Source organism: Arvicola amphibius, chromosome 6, assembly GCF_903992535.2.
Source record: "Arvicola amphibius chromosome 6, mArvAmp1.2, whole genome shotgun sequence".
Taxonomy (NCBI): domain Eukaryota; kingdom Metazoa; phylum Chordata; class Mammalia; order Rodentia; family Cricetidae; genus Arvicola; species Arvicola amphibius.
Genome location: NC_052052.2, coordinates 125,591,791 through 125,604,031, shown reverse-complemented (window position 1 = coordinate 125,604,031; position 12,241 = coordinate 125,591,791). Strand labels below are relative to the sequence as shown.

At 40.2% G+C, this 12,241-nt stretch overlaps 1 protein-coding gene across 5 annotated transcripts in view; it reads right to left on the bottom strand.

Moving 5' to 3' along the window:
• Positions 1 to 315: 315 nt before the first annotated feature.
• The window catches only part of Dcdc2 (doublecortin domain containing 2), a 181,218-nt gene continuing 169,292 nt past the window's right edge, over positions 316 to 12,241 (bottom strand). For all 5 annotated transcript variants that reach the window (XM_038334929.1, XM_038334926.1, XM_038334930.1 and 2 more), the window contains 2 exons: positions 8,692 to 8,991; positions 316 to 5,417 (listed from right to left, as the gene is read on the bottom strand). In XM_038334929.1, coding sequence (XP_038190857.1) covers positions 5,313 to 5,417; positions 8,692 to 8,991 — 405 coding nt within the window. In that variant the 3' untranslated portion in view covers positions 316 to 5,312. The remainder of the gene's footprint in view (positions 5,418 to 8,691; positions 8,992 to 12,241) is intronic.

Genomic DNA, 12,241 nt, shown 5'->3' with positions numbered 1-12,241 from the left:
AGCTGTGTTTATTCTCATAAACAAGTATAGCAGCAGACGCACGCAAGCAATGTTGCAGTGCCTTGTGGAGGTTCTATTGGTGTCAGCGTGGGGAGTTTCTGACGTTGATGAACCGTGTCTGCAAAGTGGGCTGCCTCTGGTAGTTTAGACACCTGCTTCCTGGTGGAGTTTGCTGTTCTGCCCCAGGGGGATGACCACGGTGAGTTAATGTGTCCGAGAGGTGCTCAAGTACCAGCTCTTACCTGCCTGTGTCTTAATTGTGGAGGGAAAACAAAACTATGTAAAAGGAAGCAGTGAACAGTCCCACAACATGAATTTAAGTGAAACTCTTTGTAAAATTAGACATTTATTTCTGTGATTGTCTGTATACAAAATACATGTCATGAGTGTCACAAAACCTCTGAGCTTATGCATCTCTAAAGATATTTCATAAAATAAAGAAATAACAATTTTAATAGATCTGAATTTTGATCAAATAAACATGCATATAGAATTGTAAAAAATTACATGATGAAGCTTAATGTCTATTCTATATACAAACAGAAGTAGCCTCTACTGAGCTGAATGCCTATATAAGTCTGTGTATCTGTTGTATTCCTGGAAAATGCTACAAAAGCGATTCACACATAAAATAATAACAACACATCATATTGAAATGCTGAACATGTATGTTAACTGTATAAAACACCCATGTACTCACAGGATGGGTGAGTACACAAGCATTTTAGAATGTGCTGATACAGAAATGAAAGCTACATCTCATAATTTGATCAAAACACAAGCTTTTCCTGGCATAAAGACATTCTAAATATAATAAATGCTACAGAAATAATGAGCTTAATTTAATCTTTAGAAAGTGCATTAAAAATTACCCATTACTATGTGCATGTCAGCAATTTAAGATGCAAGGGAAACACAAAAGCAACAGAGCTTCCTGCAATCTTCTAAAGTTGATCACAATCACTCCCATTTTTTTGACAAAAACTGAAACAGTCCATTAAACCAGGCATTTCAAGCTGATAAACCTGCACAGAATTCATTTGGTCCCATTCACAGAGCGAAGCTAGGTAGCCATTGCCTTAGAAGGCCATAGCCCACTAGTTCCCGCTGGCTTTTATAAGTGCTTTTTTTCCTTTATTATTTTTAATTCTTTCCTAATTCCAGATATCCTACAAGTGTTATGAGTATTCAAAAACAATAACTTACTTCCTCCTCAACATACAGGGATATTCTTCCATCCCCTCCCTATCTTTCAGACACAGTGCAGAAGCCAGACCTGTGAACATGACAGTGACAAGGAACTCCAGGGATCTCTGGATGAAAAACCAGACTAAGCTTCAGGAACTTGTGACACTGTGTACCTGGTCTCTGGACACAAGCAGGAGTACTGGGTTTTCTCCCTGCCCCCACCTCCCATAGTCCACATAGTATTGTAGGGGGGCTACACAAACCATAGACCGTCATCAGTTCAGGAAACAAGATACACAACTCTAATTTTTAGACTGTGACTGAAACTAATTTTAGCATCCCTTCCTTTTTTGTTGTAGACAGGTCTCCCACAGCTCAGACTGTACCTGAGAATGACCTTGAACCTCTGACCCTCTGCCTCCACATCTAGAGCTCTGGGATAACGGGTATGTGCCACCATGCCTCGTTTAAATGATGCTGGCACCTTTCATATTTGGGGAAAATATTGTACGTCTTGGTATCAGTAGAGCGATATTAAAACACCATGACAACAGTATCCTCTCAATGTTTGCTCCTGGATTGTTGGCATCGTTCCTCCCCACACGAGAGACTTGTTGAACAAGCATCAATGAGGAGGTCCTTCCCACTGTCTGAAAGGGCTTGGCCGCATGGGTGGAAGTACTGATGGGGATCTACGGTGTGCTCTCTATTTGTTCTGATTGGCACCCGTTCAGATGAGGACCTTTCCACTCGGCGATTAATTTACCTTTTGACTTTGCTTTTGCTACTTTAGCAACAACAAGAGTACAGAATAGATTCTTTAGAAGACATGTTGAACACGTTGAATTGCCTTCTGGCAACATGATGAACACACCTGATTTTTTTTGCAGAGGCAAGTTCAGCTTTAGTGGGCAGGTGGGTTGGTTGGTCAGTTGGTTTTTAAGACAGGGCTTCAAGTTGCGTAGGTTAGCCTCAAACATGCTATATAGTCAAGGGTGACTTTTAATTTTTAATTCTCCTTCCAGCTCCCAAGATGTGAGATTACAGGTGTCGGCCACGTGAGCCCCGCTGCAGTAACAGCGCACAGCACGTTGATTTCTGAGTTAGTGAAATTCATCCTCTGTCTCAAGAAAACAATGTGTTTGCATTTATTTATTTAGCTGTGGGAGGTGGGCAAGCTTTGTGTATGTAGCTGCCAGTGTAGGGCCTCAGGCTAGGCAGCAAGCACCTTATCTGCTGAGTCACTTTGTGGTTTCTGAGTCTGGTGCCCCACCCTAGGACAGAAATTGAAATGTATCAGTGTCACCTCACAGGTTTGCACACGGAGATATGTGACTGATCCTAAGCCACACCACACGGCATGGTATGTGCTTGGACACCACAGCAAGAATTTACCCTTTCAGAATAAAACTGGAGGCATGACTATATCATGCTCTTCCTATGAGTCTGGCATTTTGACACTGAAATAAAAGGCAATGAAAACATCCTAAACATCCTAAACAAGTCTCCTCAAGACCCTAGGAAAACACAGTGAGTCAGGGGCTGCCCTGTAGTAATAGTAGCAGGAAGGTGATGGGCATGCAGTAACGGCTTCAACAGATGCCGAGCATGTAACACACCCCTCACCTGAAGGTGACGTCACTCAGAGTCACTTCTACTCAAGTGCAAAACTCCCAATGTTCCAATTCCACCAGCAAACCAGTGATCATAAGTGTCTTTAAAATTGAAATACAGCCAAGACATCAGTGATATAAAATTAAAACTAAGAAACTGCAAAAAGCTGACACCTCAAAGCAATACACTGGATATATATCCAAGTGCCCTCTGTATGAGTGATGTATGACCCTTCACCAAGAATTCATTCATATGCTCAATGCATGCCTCCCAAATCTGTCAGGAAGTCTCACTTATTCGTGGACCTAACCTATCATAGGTACCCAGTTCCCATAGAGGAGACTGTCACTTTTGACAGGTGAACTGACCTTCAACTTTTGTTAAGGTCACCTTCAGAGTTATGCCTACAGTTTTAATTCCCAATGAATAATCGATTACATGTGTGGTTAGGCAACATGTGGAGATAATTTTTACTTGGGTTCCAGGTATTAAAATACATGCACAGGAGAAAATGATCTCCCCATTTATTTTAACACTTTACGGCTGTTATTATGCCTGTAACCTTCTTGAAATGTTCTTTAAATCTCAAAGTTTATTTTTCATGTAAAATATCAGTGTTGTGCCTCATTAAGAAAGCTGTCAAGAGGGCCCCTGGACCCTAAGCATCAGAGTAAAATGGAGAAAAGATGGGAACAAAGAGTAATGCTCCGTTAAGGAAAAATGTCCTTCACTGAGAAAGAGAATCAGTCTGAAAGTTAGTTAAATGTCTTATGTTCAATTTTTACAAAGTATTCAAAACCTCAGCTCCCAGTATTTCATCAGAAGGCTGGCTTCTCTGACTCCCTGCTGGCCGTCCATGTGTGCTGTACGGTCACATTTGGGAAAGTAAGCCCATACAGAGAAAGCACAGCCCAGATTGTGCCCCAGTTAAAATCCATCCTCCCAGATTCCCAGCTCTGTGTCATGATCTCCCTCAAATACTGTGACATCATAGGCTCTGTTCGCATTTTCTATTTACAGAAAAATCAAAATAGCTTTTGAGGGAACATGTATCTATTTTCTATATTACTTTAGTATATATAACTCACAACTATTTTGATCCCAGATGGTTGGTTGTGAAATCTGGAGGGAAAATGATCTCTTAGACTTACAATAGTAATGGATCTTACAAAAGCACTAGATGTTAAAATTTTCCAGTTTAAATTTTCTATGAGTAAAAATATATTCTTTAAAATGAGAAATATGTGGTATTTCTATATTATAGGAAGAGGTGCATCATCTCTACTGTGATCATCAAACTAATGCAATTATCTTTTCCTTTATCTATACCTAATAAGTTGAAAACACATTAATTTGGTCCATCCACAAACTAAAACCAGGAGCTATGGGAAATTTTTAAGTTTTTTCACCAATTCTATCAGACATAATATAAATTTATAGAAAAGAATCTGCTTGAAATGAAAAAAGGCTAAACATAAACATCTTTTTGTAAGTCTAAAAGGTTAGGAGACGGATAGATGATAGATAGATGAATGGATGGGTGGGTGGATGGGTGGATGGGTGGATGGATGGATGGATGGATGGATGAATGGATGGATGGACATAATAACCCTATGCAACCATGGCAACCCTGACAGAAGAATAGCAAAAAGCAAAGGAACTGGGTAGTTAGAAACTCTTCTTTTTGCTGTTTCCTATTCTATTTCCTGGTGTTCATTAAAACATTCTTTTTTGAAGTAATGGAAAGAATTCAATCTTCACTAATATTGAGCTTCCAACAGTACACAGGAAGGGAGAGGTTTGTTCTGGTGCAGACAGAGCAGATTAGGGAAAGTCACAGGACTTCCACATCTCACTCTGTGGCTCCTGCCCGAGAGTGTGCCTCCGCAGACACACCTGATGGTAACTGCCAGTGCCCTGGAGAAGCAGTTCCAAACCCCAGAAGACAGCTTGGACTGTGACCTGACTTTGACTGAGGGGGACCTTGGATAAAGGAAGAAAGGAATGTCAACAGCTTCAGAGCGTTTGGATCTATTGCCATCTCCAAATCATCTCTGAAACTAAATTGCAATTTGTCCAATCAACAGTTTATTCCTTTGAGAACATAATACATGCTTTCCTATCACCAATTCTTTAAAAGTCTATACTTTCCTAGATAAATGCTTTAGAACAAGCTTCCAAGTCTATAGTAAAGTATCTAATGGAAGTTAGCCCATGTCTTTCTTCTTTACAAACACAGGTAGTCAACTGTCTTAAGGTACAAATCCCTCTCTCTCTTTTATTTGATTCTTCTAAAGGATTTTTTTAAACATCTGACATAAACATAAGTCATTCTGCTTTGAGCTACAAATTACCTAACCTTCCTTCCACTTAGCTTCTATTTTTAAAATTCAGCAGGTGGTGTCCCACCATATTGCCACATTCTGCCTAACAGAGAGGCTGTGTTCATTATTCAAGTATTACAGCCCTGCATGCTCTTACATCCCATGTATTTCCTGTTCTAAAGCCATCTATGCCACAGCAGAAGAGTCCTTGTTCTGTTCATTCTCGTCATTTTCTTGAGGGCTGGTGACTGTCACTTCTGGTCTTGGTGGTTTTCCAGCATCTAAGTCAGCCTGGAAGAAAAATAGACCAAAACAAAGATAATTAGCTCTTTGCTTTATGAGGATAATAAAGTTCACATAAATGTCCCATTTAACCATTAAGTATTCAACTCTAAGACATTTCTTTGGCTCTCTTGTTTTTAGTCGGTCGTTTCCCCTGCTTGCTACTTTCAGCCCTTTGGCTGGACTGACACCTCAGGTGACCACACTCCAATATCTATAACCCCAGCACTCAAGAGGTAGAGGCAGAAGAACAGGAGTTGAAAGACGCCCTCCAGTGCATAGCAGGTTGGAGTCCAGCTGACTCGAGAAGCTGAAACAAATAACTAGATGAATGAAAGCACAGCACCGTCTCAGGCTGCAGGGCTCTCTTTCTCTCTCTCTCCTCTATTTCCTCTCTCTCTCCTCTCTCTCTCTCTCTCTCTCTCTCTCTCTCTCTCTCTCTCCCTTCCTCCCTCTCTCTGTTCAAAGATGTATTCACACTTTTCAGCTAAGTATTTCCAAAGTGAGGGAAGGAACAGCATCTCAGCTTCACCTCCACGTCTCACTAACCTAGTGCTCCTTGTGGTCCTTGTCCACCAGAATCTGCAGGTTCACAGTATGATGTCAAGTGACCGAGACTATCAGTGTCTCGTAGGTAAGAGCAGGATATAAAACCAAAGCATAGAGGAACTTTTCCCCAGGAATAACCATTGTCCCTTGAACATCTCCTGTTATCAATGACATTTATCTCACTCATAATTAATCTACCCATTAGACTGCTGTCAAGGTGTAAGATGAGAACTGGCTAGTTTTCAAACTATAACCCATGAAATTCAGGATGCTTCGCAGCCTCACAAGGGCCCCCAGTCTTAGGGATAAGAAAAGCTCCAGATCACTAAACCCCATAGGCATGATTTATACTAAAAAAAGAAAAGAAATACATATGTATATATGCGTGTATGCACATATGTGTGCATACATATGTATGCATGTGCGCATACATTCTTGTATGTATGAAATATGAATGTGAACATGCAAATATATGTGTGTGTGCAGGCATGCATGTGTTGATGTATATGCACATTTGAGTATAAATTTTTATATATGTTTATAAGTATGACTGCATGTATATATAGATGTGAATGTGTATATATGTTTGTATGTATACATATGTATATATATATATGCAAAAGTGCTTGTATCTATGAAAGTATATATGCCAGTGAATATGTGTAATATATAAATGAATGTATTCCTGTATATGCTTGTGTGTATATATGCATTTATATGTATTTAGGTATGTACCTATATATGTTTCCAGGTCATCATTTTATTTCACACTGCTTCCTCATGAAGTATCTCAAATGGAATCATAGATAAAGTATAAACTGACAGTCTCAATAGATAACAGTTGTTGTTGTGTATTTGGCCTCTGTTTCCTGCTGTTTCCTACCGTCTTGGTTGCTATTGTGTAACTGTCATCTGTTTCTTGCTATTTTTATTTGTTGCATTACATAAGAACTGTTACATATGACAAAATGTTACATGCAAACTGAATTTTTAGTCATTGTGCGTAAATAATCATTTTATAAATGTGAATTGTTAACTTCTACTTTACAGTACATATATGTTTAGATGTTCAGATACTTGGTATACTTGAAGTATATGTATATTAATGCGTGAGGACAAATAAAGATAACATATATAATCATTGCAAGAGAGGAGACAATCAAGTAAGATTCCATATCCTCTGAGTAATTATTCCATCTTGACATTTGATTGGGTCTTAAAGTCTCCAATGAGCCACTTACCTGGGCAACCAAGAATTGGACTCATCATATAACATATCACAGACAACCATGCTTCAGGTCCTTGCCAAGTTATATAACCCTGAACTTAAGTGATGCCCAATTCCTATCAAAAGTCTATTTTTAATTTAGTTTATAAATTGATTAATTTAATTGAAAAATATATGTTTATGCTATAACATATAATGTCCTAAAATACATGTGCATTATGGAAAAGCTAACTTGGACTCATTAACCTCTGCATTATGTCTCAGTTTCCTTCTCTGTCTGTAGGACTAGGAACGCTCCTCTAGCATAAGCACATGCTGGTAGGAGTAGTCACTGTGCTGGACAACACAACTCCAGAACTTATTCCTCAGAGTGGAAATGTTCTGTTCTTTAGCCCACATCTCCCAGACCCAACCCGTAGTTCCCAATACCTCCATTCTACCCTCTGCGTCTATAAATGAAGCTTTTTACACAGGAGCTCATGCAGTATTTATGTCAGGTTTGTTTCACTTACCATAATGCCCTCTGACCTTATTCTACGCTGTTGAAAATTACAGGAAGATTTTCACAAACCATGCATCTTGTCAAGTCTAACTAGGTCACACACTGAGTTTAGCTAAACCCCTGGAAGACTGCATACCAGGATCTTCTACCTAGCCCCATGTAGAACAGCACTTTGATTTCATGTTCTACACTTCCATCAGAGGCTAAACAGCAGAGAGCTTTGTGACCCCCCACTATTGTTGCTTTATACACAGCCAGGAGGTCCGTGTTGAGCTCCGTCTGAGGAATTGTGTTCTGCGTGTCTTACACAGGCACACTGTGAAAATCTCCCCTTGAGTAAAGATGAAATGTAAGGTATGCCACGTGTTTTCCTTCAGATGGCAAAGATGCTGTGTAGAAGTGTACAGGAGAACACTGGTAGTTTCAGGCTGACTGTTAAAACTTGGCATGAAAACTCTCTTGTGCCTTGCTACAGTAAGCAAACCAGTACCCAGTATGCTGGATGCTTGATTAATCTATTTAATGTGGGTTAAGTGACTAGACTTTAATTTCTCTAAAGAACAAAGAAGTCCTGGTAATGGCCATGGTGTTCTTTATATTAGTTCAAGGTCTCACTGAGCTAACTACCATTTTCTAGTTTGTTCTTCTCTGGTCTTAGCTTGGTGGGTGGGTGGGTGGTGGATGGGTCTCAAGTGAATGGATAGATGGATGCAATGAAAGAATGGGTAGGTAGGTGAGTGGATAGGTAGGTGGGGAGAGGAATGGGTACATGGATGGGTATACAGAGGACAGAATAAGAAACACATATACATGGCAGTACTTGATAACTGATTGGAATAAGTAAAACTTGAAATTAATTAAACGGTGCTCCATGTTTCTTATGCTACCATAAGGAGTTTTGCTGCAGATCCAAGTATTTAGCTAATTTCCTAAGCACGTTCATGTGTGTGCAAGCATGTGTGCACAACTATTAATGCACAAGAAAGCCAAAATAATAGAAGTACCTCATCTTGTCCACTATTGTCTCCTTCAGCCTTTCCTTCCTCATCCACTGTTGGTTGCAGCTCCTCAGTAGCCTGGTCCAGTTCTTCGCCATTCTCTTCATCAGTGGCACCGTTTACCCGAGAGGGACTTGCCTTCTCTCCGTGGTCTGGGATTTCATCCTCTTGCTTAGGGCCATCAGCAGCCTCACTATCCCCTCCATCTTCAGTTTCGCCATTCATTGCTGAAAAGTCTTCTTTCTGTTTGACATCTTTGTTTGTTCTCTCTCCATCTTCTTCCTCGTCAACTATTTCTGCCGGCCTCTTATGGAGCAAAAGAGACAATGGGTAAAAGAAGCGTGACAGTGTGACAGAGCTCCTCCATGACAGACTACAGAGCCATGCGCCATGCACAGTCTATCACAGCTGCACTGGCCCATAGCGCACCCACTGTCTGCATTCACAGAGCAGCTGCCCTTAAAATCTTCACTGGAGGAGCCTGCAAGTCTGGGATTATTACATTTTACAGATAAGAAAAGTAAGGCATAGAGGAGAACCGGGCCTGGTCCTGATGGAAGAACCAAAATCTGGACTAAGCTACGGTTGCAGTGCAGAATCCACATGGCAAACAAGAAACCAAACATCAGGGTGCTGGGGAAATGTCCGTTCTTATAATGTCTGAACCAGAGGAGCAAGTCAGATCAGAGCCCTCATTCTGTGGGGACTGTCAACCCAACCTACAGGGGAAGGGATAAGCTGAACTTTCTAATGTGGAACATGGGTAGGTTTCCATATAATGCCTCAGAGTTGATAATTTATCCCTAGATACAAAATTTAAAATTTTATAAACTTAAATTAAGCATGCATAATACTAGTAATATCCAATTCCTAGCAAAAGCTTATTTTTCTGCTTCAAGTTTGGTTATATAATATTAAATGTGTAGTAAAAAAAAATGAAGAATACAGTGTTCTTTAGGGACTGGTAAAACTACAGCAGGTGTCATTATGCAGACTCAGCATAAAGACGCAAGTCAAACATCAGCACTCAGCTTTAACTGCCTTGAGTGTTCCACCCAGGAGAAAATCCATAGGAGGCAAATGCCATGCAGAAAGTGGAGCAGGGGAGGATGTGGAGCCAGTGCCTTGGGATGAACAAAATTCCAGTCTCTATAGGAGCAGCTTCCAAGGCCTCACCACACCCTTATCTCACCCCCATCCAAAGCAAACAAACAGCGAGTCAGTAAGCCGCACAGCATTGAAAACAGGAGGAGGTATTTGGAAAGGAGGAAGCAACACTGTCTTCAGACAACAGAGAGCCTAATGTGGTGGCACGTACCTATAATCCCAGTACTTAGGAAGTAGAGTCCCTAAAAGTTTCAGGCCAGCCGGACATATGTAACAAGTTCCAGGCCATCCAGAGCTATATAGTAAGACCTGACTCAAAAAACATAAAACAAGACAAAAACAACAACAAAAAAAGAGGATACATCATATGTGAAAATTATTGTTTCTATATATTAATAATAAACAACTGTGAGAGAAAATTACTAAAACAATTCCATGTATAAAAGCATTAAAAAGAATAAAATATTTACAAATAAAATAAATCAGAGATAGAAAACTTGTACATTATGAAAACCCTGATAAAAGTTAGAAACAGGGCTGAAAGATATTAAAAGACGATGAGTATGTCCCACACTCAGTTTAGAACACTTGAGCTCAAGACAGCAATGCCTCCCAACAGGAACTACAGAGTCAGACAGCGCTTACTAGTGTAAAAGCCAGCACGGGAGTCCCATGTGGTACATTTCTTGTCCCTGTCATATGAGTAATAAAAATACTGACCCACTTAGTGCCCACAGCAGCATGTAGCAGGAGACAAAGCTGGGTGAGTGTGGAGCCCAGGAAGTCTGGGCCAAAGTCCTTAAGCAAAAATCACAAACTGAGACTGTATCCCTCTACCCCCTCTACCCCCCACACTTTAATGCCACCAGGGAACATTCATGTATCCTTCTAGTGGCCAAGGAAAGGGACATCTGCACCATGTCTCACGGATTGTACTGCTTAAAGAATTAGCAACCTTAAAAACCAAACATTTCTGTGCCTTTACCAGAGCCCACTGGTATGATCCAGAGGGTGGACAGTGTAAGGACTGGGCAGAGTTCAGAAGTATTAGACAGAGACACTACTGATGGAAGAGGTTCTTCTGTCTATGTGTTGCTTTCATTGGTTGAATAAAGAAACTGCCTTGGCCTTTTGATAGAGCAGCCCTTAGGTGGGCAGAGTAGACAGAACTGGATGCTGGGAAGAAGGACAGACAGGCAGACGCCATGATTCTCCTGCCCGAGATGGACACTGGTTAGACTCCTGCCGGTAAACCACAGTCAAGTGGTGATACAGATATTAGAAATGGGTTAAATCAAGATGTGAGAGTTAGCCAATAAGAGGATAAAGCTAATGGGCCAGGCAGTAATTTAATTAATACAATTTCTGTGTGCTTATTTCGGGGGCTAAGCTAGTTGGGCAGCAGGACGCAGCCTGCCGCTCCTCATACTACACACTACAGTGCTCACAACTGAAAAGAGCTGGGATCTTTCAGACTTTCTCAGGTAATGTGGTAATTGCACACCAATGGCTTAAAAACTATTTTCACATGCAATGCTTATGAGATTGCTTTGCCCGGGACATCTTACTGTTTTTTAAGCCTGCGTGTACCCTGTGCTGACACTGCCTCACTGCACCAACAACCCCATCCCCTCTACCACTTCTTCCTCGCCTGACAGCCTTAGTACAATTCTCATTACATGAGAAGACTGTCTAGATAATATATTCATAAAAAGTTAAAGAAAAAAGCTCATAATTTATTGTTTAGAAATGTAAATACAGTCCTTACTTCTCTGAGTGATTGTTAAAGTCTATTAAGATAATTACATGTAAGTGGGAGAAAAATCTATTTTCCTGACATCTGGATTTATAACTAATAATTAACTGTAAAATGAGGACATGATTTCTTGGTTTTAGATTTTATATTCTTATTTTTCCTCCCCTTAGTCTTAACCTCTTTCTTTGACCAAGTCCTAAACTTTTATTTTTTTTCTCTTTACAGAGGGCTGCAGTATTCCCTAATCTCTTAGCATCCAGCTCCAAATTTCCCTCTGGTTCCCTGCCATTATCACCATCACTAGCCATCAGCACTGTGCTCTCTCTCATCTCATTATCTCCATTAGACTCCCCCAGCATGGTTACTTAGTAGTCATCAAATAGAACCACAGCTGCCTAGCACAACTTAAAAAGATGCAAGATTATGATACTGAAATAGCAATTTGATCAATTTAAATAAGATGGCAACATTAGTTAAAAGGCTTATAATCCTTTAAAATACCCTGAATCTGGAATAAAATTTACTATTACCATGGCACTGTCATTCAGGGAAACACACACACACACACACCAAACCCCTGCTCTGACAGATCTGTAATGAATAAGTAAAAAGCAATGTGCTTTTTTTTTGGTGTAAATGCCTTTGAAGCAGACATTAAATTATTAAAGATGTTTCTAGTGTATACATCAATCA